General features: G+C 44.7%; 1 protein-coding gene across 1 annotated transcript in view; it reads right to left on the bottom strand.

Annotated features, from left to right (window-relative positions):
* Window positions 1-7,689: 7,689 nt before the first annotated feature.
* ILDR2 (immunoglobulin like domain containing receptor 2) overlaps window positions 7,690-26,155 on the bottom strand; it is a 34,099-nt gene continuing 15,633 nt past the window's right edge. Inside the window, exons 5-10 of the mRNA XM_065420495.1 lie at window positions 24,367-24,513; window positions 23,403-23,579; window positions 12,487-12,600; window positions 10,230-10,437; window positions 8,789-9,461; window positions 7,690-7,725 (exon numbers count right to left, since the gene is read on the bottom strand). Coding sequence (XP_065276567.1) covers window positions 7,690-7,725; window positions 8,789-9,461; window positions 10,230-10,437; window positions 12,487-12,600; window positions 23,403-23,579; window positions 24,367-24,513 — 1,355 coding nt within the window. The remainder of the gene's footprint in view (window positions 7,726-8,788; window positions 9,462-10,229; window positions 10,438-12,486; window positions 12,601-23,402; window positions 23,580-24,366; window positions 24,514-26,155) is intronic.

Raw genomic sequence — 26,155 nt, 5'->3', positions numbered from 1 at the left:
TTCAAAAGTGGCTTAAAATCACTTTAGCCCCCCACCTCCTCCTGAGCTATGAGTTCTGTGCTGCACCTCTTAGAGGCACAGAGCAGAATTTCTTGAAATCTTGTAGGCATTCCCAGGAGAAAAAGGAATATTCATCCAGGTGGCTGTTTCTCAGGAAGATAATCTTCATGCTATGTGTTTGGTTTTCCCCTTCATGAATTTTCAGCGTAACATATGTAGGGAAAATACACTTTATTGGTAGATTTAAAAATAATATAACAAAATTGATAATATTTTATTTTAAAATATCAATGGTCACCACTTGTCAGATGGTTTGATTTTGATAGCCCAGAAACTATGCTGTGTCTCCTTGGAGAAAAAAGTTTTTAGAGTTCAAAGGGGTGCTAGAAAAATAGTCACCACTGAGTTTGACACACAAAAAATTAATTTGTCTAGGACCAGCTGGAACTGCAGGAGCAAGCTAGAAAGGGAGAATTCCAGCTGCAGGGAAACTTCACCCAGCAAAACTCTCCAACAGGATATCAAATATTGTACAAACTTTCATTGTCTGATCACGTACCCAGTGGGGAAAGCATGTGTGTGTTTGTAGCTAACTCCCCTAAACCTTAGTGACCAAAGGGCTTTTGCTCAAAGTTCTTGAAAAATGTCCCCTCAGAAGGGATGAGTTAAGTCCAGATCCCCATTGCAGTGACTGTAAACTTTTTGTGCTCCTGCCATCCCTCTATCATTCTATCTGTGACTTAGCAACCTGCTGATATCACCTGCTTCCCCCAGAAAGATCTTGAAACCAATTTTACTATTTCTTTTAGTAACTTATCAAACTGTCTGTACTGGGCTATCTTGATTATCACTTCAAAAGTTGTTTTTTTTTTTCACTTACTTAATTGGCCTCTCAGAGTTGGTAAGACAACTCCCACCTTTTCATGCTCTCTGTATGTGTGTATATATATCTCCTCAATATATGTTCCATTCTATATGCATACGAAGAAGTGGGCTGTAGCCCACAAAAGCTTATGCTCTAATAAATTTGTTAGTCTCTAAGGTGCCACAAGTACTCCTGTTCTTTTTGCGGATACAGACTAACACGGCTGCTACTCTGAAAGGCTGGGTTAAATTTTCTTGTGGTGCTGGGTTTGACTTACTACTGATCAAGGGCTTGATCCTGTGAGCTACTGAGAGTACCCCAGACTCCAACTGACAAAAGTAGAAATTTTGAGCATGGAAGGCCAAATGGATGGGACAAAGTGCCAAATACTTCCAGCCTAATACTGAGTGACATCAACACCAATTGAAATCAGTGGGAATTGAGAGTGCTCAGCTCTAGCATGATTGGGCTCTTATTAGGGAAAATATCTGAAGAGGGGTAGAAAATAATAAAAGGAAGGGTCACACTACCCTCTCCATTGACTCAAGTAGTCCAGGACAAGCACTAATGGGCTAGTTCTTAAGTTCTAATACACCTCCATTAAGGAAAGAACCCCAGCCCATTGTGGTGTCTGGGAAACTCATAAAGCTGATGCAGCTTTTGAAAATGGAACAACTCAGCTCAACTTTGCTATTACCTGTCCTACAAGTTCAAGCAATGGGAAATTCCACTAGTTTAAATGTAACTGACTGTTGGTCTTGTGGTGGTGCCCTTGTCCAGCATGGGGCAGAAGTTGGATCCAGTCTGTATTTCTTCAGTTGCTTTAGGGGTGGGAATCAAGATTTTCTCAAATCTACAATATATTGGTTGGAAAAGGAAAGTGAAATGTAAACAAAATAGACCTCTACAAAGCACCACCAGGTAGGGTGACCAGACGTCCCGATTTTATAGGGACAGTCCCGATATTAGAGGCTTTTTCTTATATAGAAGCCTATTACCCCCCACCTCCACCCCGATTTTTCACACTTCCTGTTTGGTCACCCTACCACCAGGGCTACGTGTGAACATTAAGCAGGGGCTGTGGACATATCCCATGCCAGCAAGTGTCCCCAGAGGCATTTGGCTGATTCACAGCCAGAATTCCTTGAGTTACTGGGAAAGCACAGGTCAGAGTGAGAGCTCTGATACCTTTTAAAAGGATGCGCCATGGTTCCGCTGACTGATACAGAAGGGGGAGTGGAGCCGTGGCACTGGATTGTCTGGCCCTTGCACTAAGGGCCATGATTGGCCTCTACACAGATGATCAAGGGACAGGCGGTTTATTTTAAAGTGCCAGTCCCTCTCTCTCAGTTACAATGCCAGCATAGGACCTGCCACAATCTGCCCCTCCATCTTTCAGGAGACACTCGCAACTGTTTCCCAAAGTTTGTAGATATTCAAATGCTTGATCTGTTAATTTTCAATTTCAGTTGTCTGGGAGGTTACTCATAAATCATCCCTCGACAGGTTTACAATGTATTGCAGAGAAATGCTGAAGATCACTGAGAAGTCATTTTCATTGCTAGCTAAAGTATATTTTCTCATTCCATTCCGTCAGTCTCCCTCAGCAGCCCAGACCACATCTCTGTCAGAACGAGTGGATTGACGGCCTACAGTTGATCCAGCTGCTGCTCTAAAAGTTTAAACATTTTAAAAGTATTCTTTTATTGTGGCTCTTGTCTTAGCTAGTCAACATAGTGATACTTCTGTAGAGGGGCCTCTGAGCTTAATTGGGAGTGGTCCAGTCAGGAAGGCCCTGAGTAGTGCAAGCCAGCCTTGGAGACTACAACTTCCATTGGGAAAAGAGAGAGAGACTTCCATTTCCAGGGGATGCAGGGGGAGCATGCGCTGGGCTCTATTTTGGTGAGGAGCTGGGATGCTGGTATGGGGAGCTAAGATTGCTTTGTGGAGCTCTGTCCAAACCAGGAGCTGCTGGCTCTTTGATCAAGCAGGGAGGCTCACGGAGGCAACTGCTGGGCTTCACAGCAACAGTCCAGTGCCCAGAACTGACTGAGGTTGGCCTTGAGTGAAGGCAGTATGAGTAACCACCACCTTTGTTGTTTGGGAAAGTGCTTGCAGGGGAAGGGGGATAGCAAAGAGACCTTAAGGGGTTTCCCTGAGTCTGAGAAGATATGAAGTGATCGTATTGTCTAACCAGGATCTGGGGTTACTGACCTCTGGCTATAACAACTCCGATCTTCAGAGGGGTTGTGCAGCTTGAAATGATCCCAAGTTAGAATTGCTCTCCCCATGTTGCCGTGGCTGGACTGGTTTACTGGACCAACAGAGTGCTGTCCTCAGCTTCGACAGCAAGCACGCCCACGCAAGCATCTAGAACTCTGAAATTCAGAGGAGTGCACACTCAGGGGGTGGGGAAATGGTGGCAGTGTAAATGTAAATTGGTGAAGTTTCATTTACTGCTGTAAACTGCAGTTAACTGATTTATTGAAGTGCCCCCTGCTGATTTAAAGTGGTTGTGGCATTTTCATTCTCAGTGTGTTACATCATGAGTTTCTAAATTGTTGAGTAAAGGTTTGTTAACTCTAATCTAAGTGCATATTGGGTGTATATTATTTAAAATTGGTACTTTTGAGTTAGACTCTTTGCATAGATTAGCTCAGGGTTACTCCTGGAAGCTCCCAAGGCACACCCTTGAGTGTGTACAGGGCCCAGCCAGGTGGAGGCACCTCCAAGATTAATTTCCTTTACAAGTAAAATGACTGCAGCAGAGGGGTGGATAGAGGATTCCCACCTGTCCAATATCACCACTGGGATACTCAAGATCTCCTTTACTGTTGACATCATCAGGCACCTGGGCACACAGGTGAGTGTTGCCTGCTCCCAAATAATCTAGAAAGGAAGGGGGGGGTACATTTCATGTTGTGATTATAAAATATCCGTGTCCTTGATGTGACTCAGATATCGACATCCTGCAGGGAAAGGATCTTAATTTTATGCTAGCTATAAAATTGATCAGTAGAGAATTTAGAATTTTAGATCCTTGTCACTCCCAGATTAAGTGGAATACTTAGGTTGGTTTATTTTACAGTGCTGGTCACTCTACAGATGTTCTGACAGATTAAGTGGATAAACACTTGCCATTTTTCCTCATCTGAAACAATGACAAGTGAATCTTCCCAGCACTATATCAGCCCATGGGCTAGAATAGCACTGCTGATGCTGCTTTTCAGAGTTTATGGGACAATGGATTCTTGTAGCTATAGAAACCACAGTTCCCTTTCCCCCATCCATCCTATGAACTGTTCTATTTGGGGCTGGTGCAGAGATCCCCCTCCCTACTGGAGAAATAATCCAGTCTACAGCTTGTCTCAGTCACCAAGTGTATAGAACTTCATTTGCATACAGAGAATATTAAACAGCCAGGCGGGGGGGGGGGGGGTGATTATAGATTAAGAGTGGAACAGCATGGACTGTGCAGTGTCCTAATGTGGCTTTGGGGAGCGTGGTCCTTTTTTGAGACTGGAATGTTATGTGTGTCACCCAGGAAAAAAATGTGCCTGGACTCTAGTCCTGGTGCATTTCCAGGTATAATTATCCTGATCAGAAACATCAACACTTTTTTTTTTTTTTTTTTACTTTCAACTCTTTCCCAGTCATTAAAGTTTGAATGTAATGTAAGACATGTGGAGAGTCAGACAGAGAGGATGTAAGTATGTTACCAGGATATCCTAAATCAGGGGTAGGCAACCTATGGCACGCGTGCCGAAGGCAGCACGCAAGCTGATTTTCAGTGGCACTCACACTGCCCGTGTCCTGGCCACCGGGTCCTGGCCACCAACTCTGCATTTTAATTTAATTTAAAATTAAGCTTCTTAAACGTTTTAAAAACCTTATTGACTTTACATACAACAATAGTTTAGTTATATGTTATAGACTTATAGAAAGAGACCTTCTAAAAATGTTAAAATGTGTTACTGGCACACAAAACCTTAAATTAGAGTGAATAAATGAAGACTCGGCACACCACTTCTGAAAGGTTGCCGACCCCTGTCCTAAATCTAAGAAATAGTCTACAAATCTGCATTTATCCCATTCACAACTGTGACTTCATCCTCATTAACTAAATGGCAACCTTATACAGCCAGTATTCAAATGTCCTAAAGCATCAGCCTCAGATGAGTAAAAGTGAACCAAATACATGGTGAGAGGTGTGTTATTTTTAATATATAGGTTAGATTCCTGAGGGTTTGATCAAATGAACCAGTGACTGATTTAAGGAGGAGGCACAACTCTATTACAATTTCCAGAATGCTTTGGGAAATACAGATTTCCAAGACAACTTTAAATCCCTCTCTTTCCTCCCTCATGCTATGGTACTGGCTGACAGAGCTCTTTCAGATCTCCACATATAATGGTCTCTGGGGTTGTTGGATGCCACGTAGAAAGGACACAATGGGATGAGTTCCTTCAACCTCCTTAGCTCTTCTTTGGGAGGCTCAGGTGCTGGGACTTTCCAGGATCACACACTAATGAGGAGCAGAGTATGAATTACTTTAAATTTATTCTGTCTGTCTAACAATAACACAGAACAAACCCAGAAGGATGGTGTGTGCTCACAAGGTGATCTCTCTCTCTCTCTCTCTTGGATTTACAAAGATACACTCACTAGAGTGGTGAGGGAGAATGGGAATGGATCCTTCCTCTAACACAAGGGTTCTCAACCTTTTTCTTTCTGAGCCCCCCCAACATGCCCTAAAAACTCCACAGCCCTGCCTGTGCCACAACTTTTTCTGCATATCCAGTAGATTAAAAGCCAGGGCCAGCATTAGGGGGTAGCAAGCAGGGCAACTGCCTGTGGCTCCATGCCACAGGGGGCCTCGCGAAGCTAAGTTACTCGGGCTTCGGCTTCAGACCAGGGTGGCAGAGCTCGGGCTTCAGCCCCGGGCCCCAGTTAGTCTAATGCCGGCCCTCCTCTCTGGTTTATTTTGGTGGCCCCCCTGAAACCTGCTTGTGGCCCCCCAGAGGGCCCCGGACTCCTGGTTGTGAACCACTGCTCTAACACATGGTCCAGAATCCCCATCTCCCACTATGACTTCAAGTGACAACATCAGATTCTTGGGGATTGTCCCCCACCATTCTGAAGCAAAAATAGGGTACTGAGTAATTACCGGTATATGGCAAGGAAAGTGCCAAGTTCAATGCAAATCCAAAGAGAAGTTTGTAACAGTCATGGAGCACTGCAGCTATGTTAATAAATAGGGACAGAGAATCATACTGCTGCAAGGTCCAATCCTGCACCAGTGCCCAAAATAGCATTGTTAGAGCACTTAGCAACAGATTTAAGACCAGATACTTTACTAATTTTTGGAATGGAAAGAAAGGCTGTATGTCACAGGGGAATGCTGGCTATCCCACTGATATAAGGTGCCCATTAATTTCTAGCCCTGGCAGGTGGAAGTTAAAACCATGTTCTGATCACCATCTTACTTTTTCCCCCCTCCACATGAATTCCAAAATGATTTTAGCAGCTAAAAATTAAATTAGAGTGAGAAATGACTATATTATACTCTTTGAAAGCAGAAATGTCATGCTTCCAGATGGTGTGAAGCACGCATTTCTAAATTCAGCTGTTCCTGAGACATCAGCCACTAAAATCATGTCAAGATGGAAGTGGGCGACCTGGAAGTAACTGGAATGAGGTGATTTTTAAGCGTGTGTTTCAGCCAAGATATTATTTTTTTCAGTTTTTGTTGTTTCTCTATCGGATGTCCTGGATTGGTAACCAGAAAGGGATAATGCTGATCCTTGCAGAAGGAAGAGCCATGGCTTCTCTCTCACACCAAGATTTTCTCCTTCTTGTTTCTTTAAAACAAAAAGCCCACTGTCCAGAGCAGTGTGATGACACCACAAGCAGAACAGTGACAAGGTCGAGCTGTGTTTGTCATATGATCAAACAGATTACCCATCTGAAGCTTTATATGGTCATATCTCAGCCTCAAGGAAATGCACACATATCGAGACAAACAACGAGAAGAACCATGTTATGTTCTCATTACAATAAAATCTACTTAGATCCACTTTTAAAACAGTACATAAAATCTCACTCGCAGTTCCCATCACTGAATGAACAGGACTAAAAATATCAAACAGACCAACCCACGCTTGTTTCTCTCCCTGCTCAGCCCTTAGCATAGTGACACACTCAGCGGTTTTTTGTTAGAGATTTTCTTTCAGAACTTTCAGGGGATGGGGGCCTTGCCATCTTGAGGAAACCTGCAGTTCTTAGAATGAGGCCTCCTCCCAGCATGGAAAAGATGGGACTTGGAGACACCTCGGTGTGATGAGTGTGAGAGGCAGTCCCCAGCTCCTAAGGCGCTGAGTGCGAGAGGCGTGAAGACAACTTCCTTCCAAGTCTAGGCCATGGGAAACAGTGAGAGCAAGCAGTATGGAGAAAGGCCTATCCTAATGTGGGATGAGGCATTCTGGGGTGAGAGGCAAGAAGCCAGCTTCTCTTACAGTTTGGGACCATTGGGACACAGAATATGGTGACAGCTGCCTTGCAATGTGGAACAGAGTTCCAAAGAGAGCCCTATCATTGATTTTCCTGGAGGACTCTCCCACAGCAAGTGGGATGAGAGCTATTCGTTGGAGTCTGCCTCTACAGATGGCCTTCACTCCCATGGTGAAACAGACAGTTGAAAGAGAATGTCCATGGCTGGTGGCTGCAAAGGTTCATTGGGACCTGTTTGCTCAGGGCTCTGTATCTCAGCCTCACGGCCACCTCATGGTACCCAGCCCATCAACACGACTCTTCTGTGACAACATCAAACCACAAGGGACATCCTGGTTGGGAAATCATTCTGAGGGAGAGAGAAGAAGAAATGTAAACATAAAATCACATGTGGAACCAGGAGAAAGAGGCAGCTTGGGCGGGGGGCGGGGTGGGGGGCCTGCACAACAGAATGAATGGCATTAGCTTCACCAGAGTGTGCTGAATGCACCTGCTGCCAAGGGGGCAGCCTGCACCTCCACACTAAGCTGCAGGGCCCCCCGTTCTCTCACACACACTAACTAAGCTCAGAGGGTATTGATCACACTACCCAAGTTGAGGGATGTATCCCACTAAGGGGACATGAAGGGACATTCAACACCCTGACCTACCAAGGCCTTTGAACAGATTCAGTGACCCCCATAAACCACACTGGAGCAGGAATTTGCTCCTCCCCACTAGCCAGTCTGAGGAGCAGCGCATTTGGCACATGCATGCACACACAGACACAGAGCAGTTAATCTCCACATAGACACACCTTTCCAAAACCATTCCTCTTAGGGCTGTTACACAAGCATTCGCCACTAAATACATCCCAGCCCACAAAATGGATACCCCGCCCCTCATCTAGCATGGTTGCCATGGATATGGCCCGCAATTCCTCTAAGCCCCAGATAATGTCTCATCCCTACCATGTTTCCCCTGACCCTGATAACCTCCCCTCTCCCTCGCTCCATCCTGATCCTCCTATGCCCCTAACCTTCCCTCTTCACCTACTCCATCTGATCCGCCTAGGCCCAAATATAACCTCCCCTCCCCAGTCACTCCACCCTGACTGCTCTATCCCAGATAACCTCCCCTTCCTGCCCCACCCACTCCAGGATGATTGGCTAAATGCAAAGATCACAACCCCTGCCTCTCCCCATCACGATCCCCTAAAATTCCCCATAGCTGCCTCACCCTCAGGATCTCCTAAATCTACATGTACCATCTCTGGCAAGGTCCCTCACACTCTACTCCTTGCCTGGGGTTCCTCCACCAAGACCCTAAACTCCATCTCTTGCCTGGTGATCCCCCCAGACCCTAGATAGCATCCCCTGCCTGGTGTTCCCCGCTCATCCCATTTGGATCAGGAGCGCCAGACACGGCCTCACTGTTTTCTTGGGCTCCTTTTTCCTCTTCTTGTCCGGGGCGTTGAGGTAAGTCTGCTCCCTGGTCCTGTACGAAGGGCCTCGGCTCAGCTCCCTCTCGCTGTATGGAGGCAGGGTGTCTTCTCCTTCCTCTTGCTTTGGCGGCTGCTGCTGCTGCTGCTGCCCTGCTTTGTAGGTGGATGGCGGTGACCAGGCGTAATACGTTCCCCCTCGCTGGCTGGGCTGCGAGCTCAGCTTCGAGGGTGTCTCACTCCGTTCGCCACTCTCCTCATAGCTCCGGGACTTCCTCTCTAGAACGCTGCTGAGGTAGGAGTGGTCATACTTCTGACTCCCTCCAGGCGTCCGGCTCACCAGCCTGGGCAGGTGCTTCTCATCATGGGCCCGTCTCCTGGGTGGGCTGTATGACCAGCCCCGATCCGAGTCTGTCAGCGGCTCGCGGTTTCCCCTGCGCTTGCCATAGTACTCCTCCGAGGAGCTGTCCTGGTGCTGCACCACCCCGCCGCGTCCCCCTCGCGACTCCGACCTCTCGAAACGCCGGGGCTCCTGGCCACCATCTGTCCGGCGGGCGCGCTGGCTGTAGGACTCTGCGAAGGCCGCCAGCTCGTCCATGGAGACAGCCGGCACGCCCACAGAGAAGTTCTTCCTTGACAGCATTTCCGATTTCGATCTCTGCTGGCTGCAGGAGAGAGGAGGGCAGAATTGTGAGATGCAGTGTGTGCCCCCCATTGGAGCTGGGAGGAGGAAGCAAGAGCTACTCCCTAGCACTGAAGCCTGTTGGCACACATATGCCCTGATGGGGAAACTAAGAACCAGCCTGCAATAGTGCAGTCACCAGCAAGCTTTGAGTGAACAATGTACATTGTACCAACAGACCATCTGGGGAGGGGAATCCCTGCTATTGCCTTTAAGGGACTGAGCTGGACTTCCTACAGGCTGCTCCACCAGAGACACTAGGGTGAGATTCCCAGGCGATGAATGTGTGGATTAGTGTGCTTTAAGGAGTGGAGTGCCATTCCCTTGGGCCAGCACTGCAGACCACATGGCACAGAGAGACTGGGGTGTGGTTCCTGCTAGAGTGCACTGTATCTCTTAATGCATCAGAGAGACTGGGGTGCCATTCCCAGGAATCCCACTGAACACAGGGGAGGGGTGTGGGTTTTTTGGCCTTATAAATTACTATCAAATATTTCACATTATCAGACATGGACTGGGAGAGGCTCTGGCTTTGCCTGAGTGGATGGGCTAAGGAGAGCTGTGGGAATCAGATCAATTCTATTTTTGTCCAAGACAGGCCCCATTTCCATCTTCCCCCATTCTGCACCCCCTCTGCTCTGCCAGCCGGGAACAGATCAGCAGGAAAGTGAGGACAGCTGTGATGTATAAGACCTTTCTTCCTTCACCATTCCCTGGCCAGGTACAGCTGTCTCCTGAGCACTGCGCTCACCTGTGCTTAAAGTTGTCCCTCTCCTCCCTGTAATCAGAAACCGCCTGTGTCCTTGATGCACCACCTCCGCTGATCACCCCTGCCCAGTACTCCGCATCACCATCCAGGTCCCCCGCAGGAGGGAGGGGTTTTCTTCGCACCTGCCGGTAAGGCTGACGGAAGTTCGAGTCCTCGTGCAGGGAGCTGAGTTCAGAGATGGTGTTGTTATCTGCCAGGACACAGGGGAGAGAAACAGATACTGCAGAGGAGATGTGTGTGTGTGTGTGAGAAGGGACAGTGAGACCATGGTGGGACTAGTTCTGATACATTCAGACAGAAGCCAAGTCCCCCTCTATTAAAAATAATCAGAAACAGAATCCAAACCCCTTCTCAGAATGCTGGCCTGGGCCCCTCTTACCCCAGGAGGGTGAATTTTAGATCTCAACTCTCAACAGATTTGGAGAATGCCTCTGGTGTGCAGCCCTGTCCAATTTCAGCCTTATATGGGTGTTCTGTTTTGTATAAGTGTGGCATAACACATAGGCACACACGTACCTCCTCTGGTGTCAGACTGGCTGGCCGTGGGTTTGGCCTGACTAGCCAAGCTAAAACAAGATCAACCCCCTCAAAAAATGATCTGCACGCTCCCTGCCATCTCTCGTCTGCTGAATCGCTGTCAATCACTACCCCGTCAAGCACAATGACATCTGGATTCCAGACGTTGCAATCTGGAGAGAGTCTTTTTATAGTAGATCTGGTGGGTGTAAATGGCAATGCGTTCCGTGATGACTGTTTTAGAACTACATGTAATTTGTTAGTTTCTCCTAATCAGTACAGAACTGTGATTAATGCCATTCCCTAAACCTTTATCGTCATTGATTGAGGGAGCTCGTGCATCTGTGACTGCCAGGATCTAAAGGCATCTTTATACAGACACCTACTCGTTGGACCTATTGGATGCACAGGCTAATGATAATGGGCACAAGTTTTTTTGGAAAATGACCTGTATCCACCACATATGAATGTCAAGACCCCTCATATCATTGGGTTGGATGAGTCAGTCATTAGGCTACCTCAGGCATTTGATCTCTCTTGTCTTCTTCACCAGCAACGTTTTTAGGTCTGTTCGTCTGTTTATTTTGAAGTGTGCTGGCAGAAGGCATCAGCGATGTGAACCCTGGCTTGGTGGGTAGAGCCCAGCAAAACAATGAAAGGCCTGGCCCTTCAGATGAGGGAGGGGCCAGAGAACCCACAGATTATGGGGTACAAGGAATGAAAAAACAGGGATGGGTGTGCAGGTTTTAGGGTCAAAATGAGGAATCCTCATTGGCCCATGGAGAAGAGAACCCTGCACAGCCCTCACCACTTCGAGAAGGTGTCCTAGAAGTCAGTGGAGGCCACTCAGAGGAACTCTGCCTTGATGTTTGCCAGCCCCACAGACTGATATCCTCTATACATGTCAACCAGCCCCTTGACCCTCAGTCAGTGTACTGCCATGCCATGATACCTCTTCCACACTGCCTGTGTGAACTCTATCCCGCACCCACTAGACTGTAAATACCAATCTACAAAGTGCCTCTGACCCATCCCATATTGCCCAGTGTCACAAACCTTCCTCCACTGTAACTGCCCACACATTGACAGCTAGAATCCCTGACATCTCTTCTCCTGGTAAATGCAAGAAACAACCGTACTGTTTCAGATCCACCATTTCACTGAGGTGGCCAATACAAACTACCTCTCCATCCCCCAAAGAATATTGGGGCTGTTATACCAATAACATAACATATACCTTAAGAGACTTATTACAGACTCACATTTCCTCCTAAAAGTATACAGACACCACACTGTCTCATACACCCACAGTTATATCATAGCTATATGACAGAGAAGGCAGGAATGTGAGCCTAGATTTTCAAACATGGGTGTCAAAAGTTAGGGTCCTAACTCCTTATTTACGTTTTTACATAAACAGGGCTGATTTTTAAAAGTGTTGAACATCCAACGGCTCCTACTGACTTAAGTGAGAGCTGCTAGATTAGCCACACCTTTGAAAATCATGCCACATATTTTGGTGCCTATTTATGTTCTGAGCCTAACTCTAGGCATCATACATTCTTGAAAAGCTAGGCCATGGGGTCTAAGTTCAATTTGTTTGTGGAACCTTCACTATGAATTTCCAGACTATTAATCATAGAATCATAGGACTGGAAGGGACCTCGAGAGGTCATCTAGTCCAGGCCCCTCTGGGAAGGGTCATTAAATGCCTGTTTCTCACATCGCTCTCGCATCCTCCTGGCTGGGTCAAATTGTGCCAGTTCTTTCTCGACGTAGTACAACACCTTCATGGAGTCCCTCTCCTTGTCGGCCTGGATCCTGTACCCCTTGCGCACTGCTGGGAGAAGAAAACATTCGGAGAACAGCACTTTCAAACCAAGAAGTGGCTTTTGGTATACACAACTTCTGTAGCTAGTTGAGCCCACATCATCAGGCAGGTGGCCTACAACACCCAAAGCCTGTGGATTGGTCATTTTGTCTTTGCTTCAGGTGAAATTCAAGAGCAACATGATATGAGGTTGAACAACTGTGTTGTTTATAAAGTATGCAGCAATAGCAAAATGAGTTTGGAAGAGACCACTACATACAACAAAATACACGGACGTAGTGTCATTGTGACAGGGTGAATCTACCCCACCCACGGACTGGCAAAGGGTAAAGTAACACCCTTGTCAACCTCAGGAGAACACCCCCCATTTCAGACCCTCAGGAAAGGATTTGTCAGGGCAGCAATGGGGTGAGAGGAGGCATGGCAGAGTGGAGTCCTGCTATGCCTGGCCCTCTACTAGCAGAAGGACCAGTGGCATAAGCTCCTGAGCAGCACTATCTTGCACTGAAGCCAGGTGGCTGAGAATCAGGGAGCTGCAACTGGCCTGCTGCACTCTCCCACTCCCCTACTCAACCTGAGCTCTGCTCGGACGTGGTGAAGAGTATATTCCATGGGGTATCAGAAGTTCCAGGGAATACAGAGGGGAGCCCATTAAGTGTCTTCAGATTTAAGACCTTTAAGTGCCTTAAAAGTAAATAATAAAATTCTGACGTTTATACTGAATGTACTGGTGAGCCAATGGCAGAATCTTAAAAGAGATCCCATCTGTTCTATTAGGTACCTGCAAAACTGCAGTCCGCTGCAGTCTGTACATACCGTATTTTCTACAAAATGTAGGGCTCAGTCATAACTAGTAAGTTACCTCACCTGCAAGGGGAGTGTTATACCCCTTCGTGGCATATGGCATACTTCCCCACCTGTGTGCCTGGACAGCTCCATGCTTTTGCTTCCTCCCTGCTTGCTATAGGTGGCTGGAGCCACAGGGACTGTAATTATGAGGGGCTCTTGCATAGGGTATATTGTGTGGAAGGCTCTTTGTGCATTTCCTCCCCCTACCCTCTAGCCCACAAAAGGGCCTATGCCAATGTGGCCCATACTCTGCAAACAGAGAATTACAGCACGCAGATCTTTGAAGAAACTAAAGCATTTACCAGAGATGGTTAAGCAAAGGTCCCAGTCTCATGCTATTCCAGAACTGGTCTGGCTGCAAAGTGTGACTAACAATCTAACACCCAAACTCACCCCACTAGGAGAAAGGGGCTCAGGGAAACAAGCAAAGAAATCCGGCTGGGAACTCTTAAATCATCTAGAACTTGAAACCAACCAATCCATTTTGTTTGGATTTAATATGCTTGCTCATATTTGTGCATGCACCAGACATTGCTTGCACACTTATCTGATACTGTGGTTTTCAATAACGTTGGTTGGTGTTTTGTGCTGGAAGATTCTCGATTTATTCCACATCCTGATACAGCAGTGACTAACATATAGATTCCATGTTACGTTGCATGGTGTGCACTGGTTGGACTATAAGGGCTTGTCTACACAGGACATTACTGCGCAGCAAGTCAGGTTGTGAATCTACAGCGCACAAGTTTGCCATGCAGTAACCTGCCACATGGATATGGCTACAGCACATGAAAGTCCTGCAGTGCAGCTTAGCATACTGCTGCTTGAAGATTTTCACTGCACTGTAGCCATGTCCACATGGTGAGTTACTATGTGGCAGGCTGGTGCACTGCAGATTTATACTCTGGCTTGCTGCACAGTAACTTGCTGTGTAGACAAGTCCTGAGTCACCTTCTGTCCTAAACTGCTGTGCAGTGCTGCTATGCTCCACTCCAAAGATGGCTGCATTTCAGCTATGGGTAAATCAATTCCTATAATTAGTTTGTGAAGTACTTTGGTGTGAAAGGGCTTTATTGTATGTTGTTACTGTACATTTGTAAGGTAAATAACCCTATTACACTATGACCTTGTGTATGTGTACTTAGTAAAAACAATTAGATGCGTAAGATATAGTGTGGTGCTATTAGAATAGTGTCTGCAGTTTGTCTACCTTAAAAAAAACACTCAAATAGCTCAGCTGATGGAAGTCTAGAATTTTGTTCTTCCATTGTGCTTTGTTATTGTTAAAATTATGTGCATATAAGCCCTGCAAATGTGCAGATCACACAGAGGTACTATCTCTACCCTACAAAGCTTATTACATTATATCTCTATATGTGACTTTTGTGCCAGTGAAAGGTGCTGGATTGACAAAGCTGGAAACTAAATTCTTCCACTGCACTGACAGAGCAAGTACAGCAGTGCGCACTTCCCGCTCTGCCTTGCCAGTGTGCCTGAACTCTAGCCTGGACACTGCCAACAAAAGTGCCAGTTATGGATATTTTTTCTGACATATCTACTTGGTAGTGCTGGAACTAGGGTTGTTGGGGATGCTGCTGCACCCCTGGCTTGCAGTAGTAATACCAAATACATGGTTTCCATCATCAGCAACCCCATTATAAAAATTGTTCCAGCACCCCGGTATCTACTAGGAATTGGATTAACCCCCGTCACGCTGGCAGGCCAGATATCACCTCTTGCCCAGGCTACAGGCATTAGCTCAGAATTGACAACCTTGTAACTGGAGACCTGACCAGGTCACCTGTATGTTAGTTTTGCTCAAAACAGGTATTAGTCTTATAGGAAGATATTTAGTGTTTAGACTCTATGAAATGCTTGTATGTTGCTGCGTGCATTAATCTAATTGATAATAGCTATATCCCATGTTATAAGGTGATATTTACATGTTTGCTCTGTAACTGTAGAAGTGTTTGCTCTGAAACTTCAAGCCCCCAGAGTCAGGAGAGAAACATTACCAAGTGTGAAATACTAGTTTGCCACAGGAGGTGTTATCGCCTGCTCAACAGAAGAAGGTCCATAGACACCAGACAAACCATTGTGGGACATCAGAGGACAAAAGATTTTGTTGATTGCCCTCCTCCCCCTCCCACCCCACCCATGAAGAGGAGATGTGCACTTTGACTCTGGGGGAAGGGAATAAAAATCACTGACAGGAAGAAACTGCACCCGTTGGCTGTTTGAACTCTGAAGGGCCAGAGATTCTAAGCTGCAGCCAGATATCCCCAGGGGTTGCCCCTTGGGTCTGCCCTGAAAGACATTTCAGGCAGGCCCAGATCACTACAACTCTGTCATTCTTAGGATTTATATGGTAACTCATTGGTGTGTATATGTTTGCTTGCTTTAACCTGTAAATAACTCTCTTATTCCTTTATTCTAGTTAATAAACCTTTTGATAGTTTATTAGAGGATTGACTACAGGCATTGTCTTTGGTGTAGGATCTAGAGTACCAATTGATCTGGTGTAAGTGACTGGTCTCATGGGACTGGAAGCAACCTAAATGTGGTGTGACTTTTGGTGTAAGGGCAGGTCTACACTTACTTCCTGGTCCGGCCGTAAGCAATCGATCTTCTGGGATCGATTTATCGCGTCTCGTCTAGACGCGATAAATCGATCCCGGAAGTGCTCGCCGTCGACGCCGGTACTCCAGTTCAGCGAGAGGAGTACGCGGCATCGACGGGGGAGCCTGCCTGCCGCGTCTGGACCCGCGGTAAGTTCGAACTAAGGTACTTCAAATAATTTGCATACCTTAGTTCGAAGTGGGGGGTTAGTGTGGACCAGGCCTAAGTGACCACTTATCACTAAGTCCAGTTTGTCTGGGTGGCAAGATAGACTGGAGAGTCTAAGGGGATTGTCTGTGACTCAATGGTGTAAGACTGTTAGAACAGCGTTTCCCAAACTTTTTTGGCCACGGAACACTTTTTAGCCTATTACGGAACACTTATAATATTATTTTGTAGTCGTTTGGTTTTCAACTAAAAAATTTGTTATTTGTACTCAAATATATTTTATTTTATAAAACAAAGCAAAACTACAAATTTAAAATAACTTGAACTAACAATTTCTAACTGGAAAGCGCGTATAAAGTAGTACAAAAAACAAGTGCAAGAGTCAAAATTAAAAACAGTGTTCTACTTAAAAAAAATTGTTTTTATATATACACAAACACCAAACAAATTAGATTTTTACTAGGAAAATCTATTTTATAAACAGAAATACAAATTTGGATTTAATGGGATTGGTGTTTCTGCGTTTTTCTATCACAAATTCGCTTAATATTAGGAATAATGCTGGAAAGTTGAATCCCCATGTCAGGTGCAGCATCAAGTCTATTCCTATATTTGGTTTTTGTTGCAGTATAATATGAAAATCCCATCTCACACAAATAAGTTGTAGCAAAAGGAAGGAGCACTCAAACTGTACGTTTAGCCACATTAGGGTACTCTTCTATTAGGCTGCTCCAAAAATTATTCAGCAGAAGATCCTTAAACTTTTGTTTCAAATCAGAGTCAGAAATTAAATCAATTAGGCTTTCATAATCGTGCGCAGTAAAGCTGACTCGTTTGGCTGTAATTACAAACGGATTTTGAACCCAAGCATTATCATCAGTAGTTGTAGGAAAATATTCTAATAAAGAGGCCTGCAAGTCACGTAAGTGCTGTAAAATGGTGCTGGAAAATTTTTCATGGACTGTAGAATTTATTTCAGTCAGAAATTCATGTACTGTAGGGAAGCAGTCGAAGTTATTCTGTTCAACAGAAGATGCCCAGAATTCCAGTTTCTTTTTTAATGACAAAATTTTATCCATTGTAGTAAAAATGATCATATTCTTTCCTTGCAGCGACAGATTAATTTCATTTAATTTTGCAAAAATATCTGCAAGATACGCAAGTCTCATTAGCCACGAGGAATTTGTCAGACAGTCATTAAATTTTCGTCCTGAATTATCTGAAGTGAAGAATACCAGTAGTTCACTACGAAGCTCAAAAAGCCTCACAAGCACTTTTCCTCTGGATAGCCACCTCACTTCCGTATGTAAAAGAAGCGTTTTGTGCTGACTACCCATTTCCTCACACAAAATTTTAAATAACCTGGATTGAAGTGGTTGAGATTTGACAAAATTGATACTTTGTACTGCTTCATCGAGCACAATTTTCAGATATGCTGGTATTTTTTTAACTGCAAGTGCTTGTCTGTGTAGAACACAATGGCTCTTAGTGCTTTCAGGTGCCACACTTATGATTCGCGTTACAGCTCCCTTCATCTTCCCGATCATTGCCTGAGCACCGTCAGTACATACATCAATACATTTTCCCCAACTAATTTCATGCTTTCTGATAAAATTGTTGATGCAGTTGAATATTTCTTCTCCAGTCATGTTGCTTTGCAGAGATTCACATAAGAGCAGGTCCTCTTCAATAATATTATTAAATCTATATCGGACAAATACTAATAGCACAGCAAGTCCTGAAACGTCAGTGGACTCATCTAGCTCCAATGAATACTCATGGCAAATTTTCAGTCGGCAAACTAGCTCTTTTTCTATGTCATCGGCAAGATCTTTAATACGGTGTGCCACAGTATTATTTGACAACTGTACAGCATCAATTTTTTTACCAGACTGCTCACTCAATATGCATGTTACAATATCTTTCGCGCAAGGCTTGATAAGCGTTTCTCCAATAGTGTGAGCTTCTCTGGCAAGCGCTATATGGTAACTTACTCGATAAGATGCCTCTGTTGCACTTTCGTTGTCTGTTTTAGCAATTTTAATCATTGAAAGTTTACAATTTCCAAGTGAGTCACGCTGCCTCTTGAAAAAACTTATATCTTTGTCTTTGTATTCAGCATGCTTGGTTTCCAAATGCCTACAAAGTTTAGCAGGAGCCAATGAACTGTTTGCTAGTATTTTGTTGCACACAACGCACTGCGCATGAGGAACATCTTTATTTCCAACACAAGTAAAACCGAAAGACAAATAATTTTCATCATACTTTTGTTTCGGTCTTTTAACACCTGCTTCTTCTTGTTTTTTGATATACTTCGGTGGAAATTCTTTCACCTTGGATAACTCACTAGTACTAACAGATTTTTCGGCAACAAAAGACTGTGATTGTTCATCCTCACTTTGAAGTGTCACAATATTTTGCTCGTTTATTTCGGCCACAGTTGGAGTACCAGAAGAACTTGCTTTTCATTTCAAAGTTCCTTCTTTTAGCCACAGATCTATTGTGATTAGGTTTAGTAACAATATTTAGAAATACTGATTTTTGTCAAATTTTGTTTGTCACAAATATTTATACTGTTTCGAGTGAAGCTAGTTTAGTTGTGCTTATCGCACACACGGTAAAGACCCACAGGTTTGAACGTGTTGCGTGAATATGTTATATTCAACATGGCGTAAAGAGAATGATGTGTGCATACCGCTGCATTTGGCACAGCCTCGAGCGGAAGGGGTATGACGTCACTAACTGAAATGTGCCCAAAAGGGGTAGACGTCAACATGCTTGTGTGCCGCGTTCAATTTACGCCATGATATTCAATACGAGATCTATCAATAACCGGAAAAAGAGTTTTATGTTAAATTATAGTCATTCAAAAAGAGTCGTAAACTACGCTTCAAATATGCCAAATTTAAAATGAAAAAAAAATTTAAAGACCCTTTTTTTTAATTACGATCCTTTCACGGAACACTTATTCACATCCTGTGGAACACCAGTGTTCCGCGGAACACAGTTTGGGAAACGCTGTGTTAGAGTGATCCAGAAGTTCACATTTGTTACTGGTTTGGTGAAATCTAATTGTAGCACTTACCACCAGTTTGGGATGTCTGCTCTCACGGAACCACTCACAGTTGTGAGCCACTCCAGACAGCGTGACACCCCCACACCTTGTTTTACATAGGCCACTGAACAACCATCAAGTGGGAATGACTTTGAGTCCATAGCGACCTTTGTGAAATTTGAACCGGTGGTTTACAGGCTCCATCTCACATTCCAGTCCCTTGAGCCATTATTCATTTTGAGGTTGTGCCAGATATCTATTTGGGTTACATCTACAGCTCCTGGAACTGATAGAAAATTAGTTAGGCTTAATAAACTTCATGCTTGGCTTGCTATTGCTGCTGTGTATCAAAAGGAAAACTAATTTCCTGGTTAATTCTGGAAGCATCTAGGAACTAATACTGGCATTATATCTGTTAAGACGATCGTGGGAAGTGCATGGAAAATATTTTCTATTACAGGTGAAGCCTAGTGTCTGTGGTTTGACTTATCAGATCTTATTACAACAATGCAAAATGCTCCACTTACTGAACCTTTTTATTATGCCTCTGTATGGTCCCAAAATACTAGTACTTCACACTTGTTCTCTTCATCTGAAGATTGCCAGGCCCTTTTTAACAGTGGAGTAAATATTTTTATTCCTGTTTTACAGATAGGGAAACTAAGGCACAGAGAAGTTAAGTAACTTGTCCAAGATCACATGCCAAATCAGTGGAAACAGAGCCCTTCCTAATCGTTAGACTGTACTCCATCCTCATGAACTGCTAATGTGTTCTTATGTGTTAACTGTGTCCCTTGGGGCACTGCTTTTTGAGCCTTCTAAAAGACCATGTCCACACTGGCAGCAGAACCATGCTAGCTACAAGTTTAGACTGTGTTCCTAAAGAGCTTGCAGTGTTTCCCTCACCAGAATGGAGGATTGCTTTTCCTGAGCACTGTGTTTGCAAATGAAATGACTGCCCATCTTCCCTCCCCCCATCCCAAACACCTCCCGCTCCGCAAGGTCTGTAATACACCTCTTGGACAAAAAAATCCTTGACCTCATTGGTCAGGAAAGCCATGCTAGAGCCTCACTAGTAACAACTCAGTTTAAAATGGACACATTGCCTTAAAAATTACAAATATAAACGGAACAGCCGAAAGTCTATTTCTTGTTGACTTGCCTGTCAAGCCTTGAGTTTAGGGCTACCCTACTCAGAATGGGAACCTGGGGATCCTGACTTTGGTTCTATTCCTGGCTCTGTCACTGGCTCACTGTGTGATACTGGGTAAGTCATTGAATCTCTCTAGGCCTCAGCTTTCTCATCTATAAAATGGGGATAATCATATTAACTCACCTTGCAGAGATCTCATGATTAATGTTTTCTAAACATCTAGGCTGTTTGGGACAGGGACCGTCTTTTTGTCCTGAGTTTGTACAGCACCTAGCACAATGGTGTCCTGGACTATGACTGGGGCTATGGTAATATAAATAAGAAAGCTTTTTAAGATCCTCAACTGTCTTTTTATTATTTTATAAGTGCAAAGTCTATATAAACTGGGGTCTTGGCAAATAAAGAGCCTTTCCATTCAGCTTTAAATTGTACCTGAGTCATAAATTTTAATTTACACTTGTATTGTGCTAATGAGCTGGGGTCTCAAGCAGCATATCCCTAATTCTTTTGAAGAGCCTGGAACAAGGCCTGAAACCAGGTGCTCTGACACAGTGACGTGCAGTGAAATTTTTGAAAGCAAGCATTGACTTTTTGGGGGGAGGCTATGCTCCCTAACTATTCAACAATCCCCTGATGTGCCCAAGTCCACAGCCTACGTCCAGTGCTGCATTCTATGTGCAGTGACATTTTACAAAAAAATAATATTAAGCACTGGGCTGGAGTCCAACATGTTCTGAAGATGATTTTGTCATTGGATATGTTTCTGCTTTGGGTCAATGGCTGATTTATTTCCTATTTCTAAACACTCTGTTCCAGATCTTTCCTTCGAAGATGAAAGTTTGTTCCACCAGCTCATTAGTTCACCCATTCTGATTTCAGTGGAAGAGCGAAGAAATATACAGATTGTTGAAGCTGAACATAAGAATGGGTCTGACCTATGGTCCATATCGTCCAGTCACAGCTTCTGGCAGTCAGAGATTTAGGGACACCTAGAGGATGGGGTTGTGTCCCTGACCATCTTGGCTAATAGCCGTTGATGGACCTATCCTCCATGAACCTATCTAATTATTTTTTGAACCCAGTTATACCTTTGGCCTTCACAACATCCCCTGGCAACAAGTTCCACACGTTCACTGTGCGTTGCATGAAGAAGCACTTCCTTATGTTTGTTTTAAACGCACTGCCTATTAATTTCATTGGATGTCTCCTGGTTCTTATATTATGTGAAGGGGTCAATAGCACTTTCGTATTCACTTTCTCTACACCATTCATGATTTTATAGTTTTCTGTCATAGCCCTCCCCCACCCACCCCCTTGGTTGTCTCTTTTTTAAGCTGAACAGTCAGTCTTTTAAATCTCTCTTCCTATGGCAGCTGTTCCATACTCCTAATCATTTTTGTTGCCCTTCTTTGCATCTTTTCCAGTTCTAATGTATCTTTTTCAAAATGGAGTGACCCGAACTGCACACTGTATTCAGTGTGGCTGTACCATGGATTTATATAGTGGCAATATGATATTTTCTGTCTTATTATCTATCCCTTTCCTAATGGTTCCTAACATCCTGTTAGCTTTTTCGCTGCCGCTGCACATTGAGCAGATGTTTTCAGAGAACTACCCACGATGACTCTAAGATCTCTTTCTTGAGTGGTAACAGTTAATTGTATAGTTAGGATTATATTTCCCAATGTGCATTACATTGCATTTATCAACATTGAATTTCATCTGCCATTTTCTTGCCAAGTCACCCAATTTTGTGAAATTCCCTTTGTAACTCTTTGAGTCAACTTTGGACTTAACTAGCTTGAGTAATTTTGTATCATCTGCAAACTATGTAACCTGTTTACCCCTTTTTCCAGACCATTTATGAATATGTTTAATAGCACTGGTCCCAGTATTGATCATTGCAGGACCTTGCTATCTACCTTTCTCCACTGTGAAAATTTACCATTTATTCCTACTGTTTGCTTCCTATCTTTTAACCAGTTACTGATCCATGAGAGCACCTTCCCTCTTATCCCATGACTGATTATTTTGCTTAAGAACTTTTGGTGAGGGACCTTGTCACACAGGCTTGTCTTCCTTGAGTGCTCCTTTAGCACCTTGATCATCGAGTGGCCCCACGACTGTTTGGCAGGCTTCCTCCTTCTGATGAATTTTTTGGTAGTTCAAAAAAAAAGCGAATATGCTGATAAGGGAGGTGGAAGATTATTTCAAAAGTCTGATTCCCTGCTTAAGTTATCTAATTGCCTTCTCAATGGTGTCATATCAATGTGGTGCTATGATAAAATTCAACTTTTGATAATTAATGATTACATTCCTCCTCCCCAAATTCCCTGTGCAGTTTCATATGGCAATAGTGCTCTTCCCCACTTCTCACCCTAAATTGTTCTGTAATGTGGCTGTGTCCTGTTAAGTAAATGTTGTGTTCCTCCCCAGGGGTGGCTGTTTCTCAGTGGTGGCTGAAGTAGGTTGGGTAGACACATCACACAGATATTGTAAACTTGCTACCAGTCCACTCCCAGATCTAATTTCAAAGTTAAGTTCCACATCTTTAAAGCCCACAATGGACTATGGCTTGGCTATGTCAGAATGCCTGTCACTGTGCTCTCTACCATGTCATTCTAGGAAGCTGTGGCTGACAGAGCCCAGGTTCTGATGTGTTGGGGCAAGGGACAGGTTCTGTGTGTGTCCGTGTCCATCCAGGGGGAGGGTCCCTAGCCACAGAACTCCCTACCACAGAAGATCATAATTACTCCCATTTTACAGATAGTGAAGCTGAGGTACAAAGTGACTTGCTAAAAATAATTAAAATTCATGATTAAAATTCAGGCTCTCAGTCCTGTGCTTAGATCACACCATTCTCTCCATGGAGCTAACCCTCCTTCTCCCACCCCACTCCCTTCGAGGACTCTGCTGACTCAGAATGCTCTGACAAGCTGACAGGAGAGACTGGGTGCAGATTACCATTTTGGCTTCCTCCACTGGAGTCACTTGGTGCTAGGGGAGGGGGATGCGACTTCTCCATCAGCACAACAGGAGATGGCACGCCAGCTCCCGGAACAGTGGGGATGTAGTAAGGACCTGGGATGGAGGTGACAGCAGATGGGTATCCAGCTTTTGCAGCCTTGCCTGCTTCATACACTGAAAAGAGAGCAATAATTAGCAACAAAGTGCCAGCCCTTCCCCTCCAAGGTGCTCCAAAACAGCACTCCTGCTGCTGCTCCTGCTTCGGATTTTGGTGACTGCCCAGCAGGAGGCGTCTGGTGTGTTATGAATGGAACTCAAGAGCCGGTGGATTTCTCTGAGCTTAAAAGGAGTTCCAAAAATGGTAAGGGGCAGCTTATTCTCTGCTGAAGGCCCTCAAAAGCATGCTTAGTCAAGGGCATTCAGCACATAAATCTAGGCTCCACTCAATTTCTTGTTTGGGTTTGTAGCAGTTCATCCTGAAAACCAGAATGGGACTCTCAAGAGGCAAGCTTACTCCAAAGGCTCATGAACCTCAGCAAACCTGGCCTGAGGTTTGGGTTTGCAATGGAACCTGGCCTTGTTGCAGGTGTTTTGCATGACTCTAGTAGGCAGCTGCTTTGCAACATGGGAAAGACATACCAGAATGCTCTCTGCTCTGCAGCCACAGCACTTTCTACCAAACACACCTGACAGGACTGCAGCTTTGGGATGGGGAATGTGACACTAGAGGAGCAGGCCCAGTTGCCAGCACCTCGCTGGCAGGAGACTTCTGGAAATTACATTCTTAATTAACTCAGAGCATTTGACCATTAAACTATAGGTTGGGTGCTTCATTCTTAGTAACAGGCAATCTTTAGTCAAGTGGGGCACTCAGGATGGGGAAGGGTATGAGCAGATTTCCCTCACACATAGCAAAAGGGATGTGGGAGGAAGCTTCGAACTTTGGTCCCAGATCACTCACATGCCCGTGGACAGCAGCAGGAATCTGGACAGCAGGGGCAGCGGACGTAGCAGCAGCAGCTATGTGGGCAGCACTGGCACCAGCAGATCCCAACCAGGAGAAAAAACAGGAAAGCCCCCAGGATCACCAGGCCCACAAACACCCACTCTGGAAACCAAATGAGAACAAATGGTCAAAGGACAACACCTGTGAAAGACAACGGCAAGGACTCCAGCTGGAGGGGTAGGGAGAGAACAGGCATGAGGGCTAATAGAAGGAGCAGGATCTCTCCTGGTGAGAAGTAAGGAGACAATAGGTCCCTCCTACACTCTACACTGCAATCAGAGGTGTGATTGCAACATGTGTAGATATACTCAAGCTGGCTGTCATCTAGCTAGCTCGAAGAACAGCAGCAGTGAAGCTGTGGCAGCATGGCTGTACAAGCCCAACCAGGACCCTGGGTACGTACTCAAGTGGCTAGCCCAGGCTGCCACAGCTTCACTACTGCTGTTCTTCAAGCTAGCTAGATCAAAGCTAGCTTGGGTACATCTACATGTCCTGCAGTCACATCTCGGAGACATAGGGTGAGAGGCATGGAGACAGGCTCCCTCTCACTGCGCTGGACAGAGGAGGTGCTGGGGGGTGAACAGTATGGAGGCACTAGCCCTACTCTGCTCTTGTGGGACAGAATCCCCTTCGGAGGGTTAGAGGCAGAGCTAGACAAATATCATAAAACATGTTACACAAACATTTGTTTTCCCCAGCTGCGTTTGTGCCCTGTTTGTGCATGCTCTACCCCAGCATTCTAGTTTTAATTACACAAATGGTGGTAGAAAACACACTATAAATAGCACGGTAAATGAACCAAACAAGGCTCTGCCTGCCCCTTCACTACTAGGCCCACGCACACAATTATTATTGTGAATGTACTTGGAGAATATTACATTCAGTGCTGCATCCAGCCAGGAAATCTGACAGCAGCCACATTTTTCTACCATTGATGCCTCAGGAGAGCTTCATGTGGCCCAGAAAGAAAAAGGCTAAAAATGTGCTAACATTCCCTAATCTCCCTTATCCATCCCTCTCTAAGAAACTTAAAGGCACAGTGGGCTTTTTCAAGTCCTCATCCTTTTTAAAGGAATGACATTCATCCAGTCAAGGAAAAGAAAAATATCACATGACACAGGCAACCAATCGCAGCTCAGCAATACAGCTCAAATTTAAAATCTCTAACAGCAGTTGCCCTCAGTGTTTCACAATCAATCCATAAAGAAAAAAAAAAGCCTGTGGGGAAAAAACTCACCAAATCAATGGGAGAAGACTGGGATCTGCCTGCAGACATTCCAGGAGCAGGAAAAGAGGCTAGATTTTATTTAGGTTGCAACTCAGCCCTAGCAAGTGGATGTTTGGAGTCAGTGCTCCTGTCACAGAGGCCTTGGAGTTATAGGGAGGTCTTTGCTGCGTACCAAGTTAGGGTCTTGCTTAAGTAATAAGTATAAGGAAATAGCAAAAGCCGCTGCTGGATCCATTACAGACACAAATCAAGGCGTTTTTCCAGTGAAAAGTGTGATTCCATAATCCTTTTCCCGATACAGCCATTGTTATTTCCTCACACAGCAGTTCTGAATATGATCAAATTCATATAAACATTAAGGTTACTGTGGTTACCATGTCTGAGTTGCTTAGTGTCCTCACAATCAGGAAACCTCTCCATAAGTTGTGTGTGTGTTTCTCCACTGCCTTCCAGCTGTTTTTGTCACTTAAACCTGTGCAAAGCAGGTATAAAAAGCTACCTGATGAATATGCTAGC

This window comes from Emys orbicularis, chromosome 1 (assembly GCF_028017835.1).
Source record: "Emys orbicularis isolate rEmyOrb1 chromosome 1, rEmyOrb1.hap1, whole genome shotgun sequence".
In the NCBI taxonomy this organism is placed as follows: Eukaryota; Metazoa; Chordata; order Testudines; family Emydidae; genus Emys; species Emys orbicularis.
Note: the sequence above shows the minus strand (reverse complement) of the source record. Positions and strands in the feature narration are given on the sequence as shown.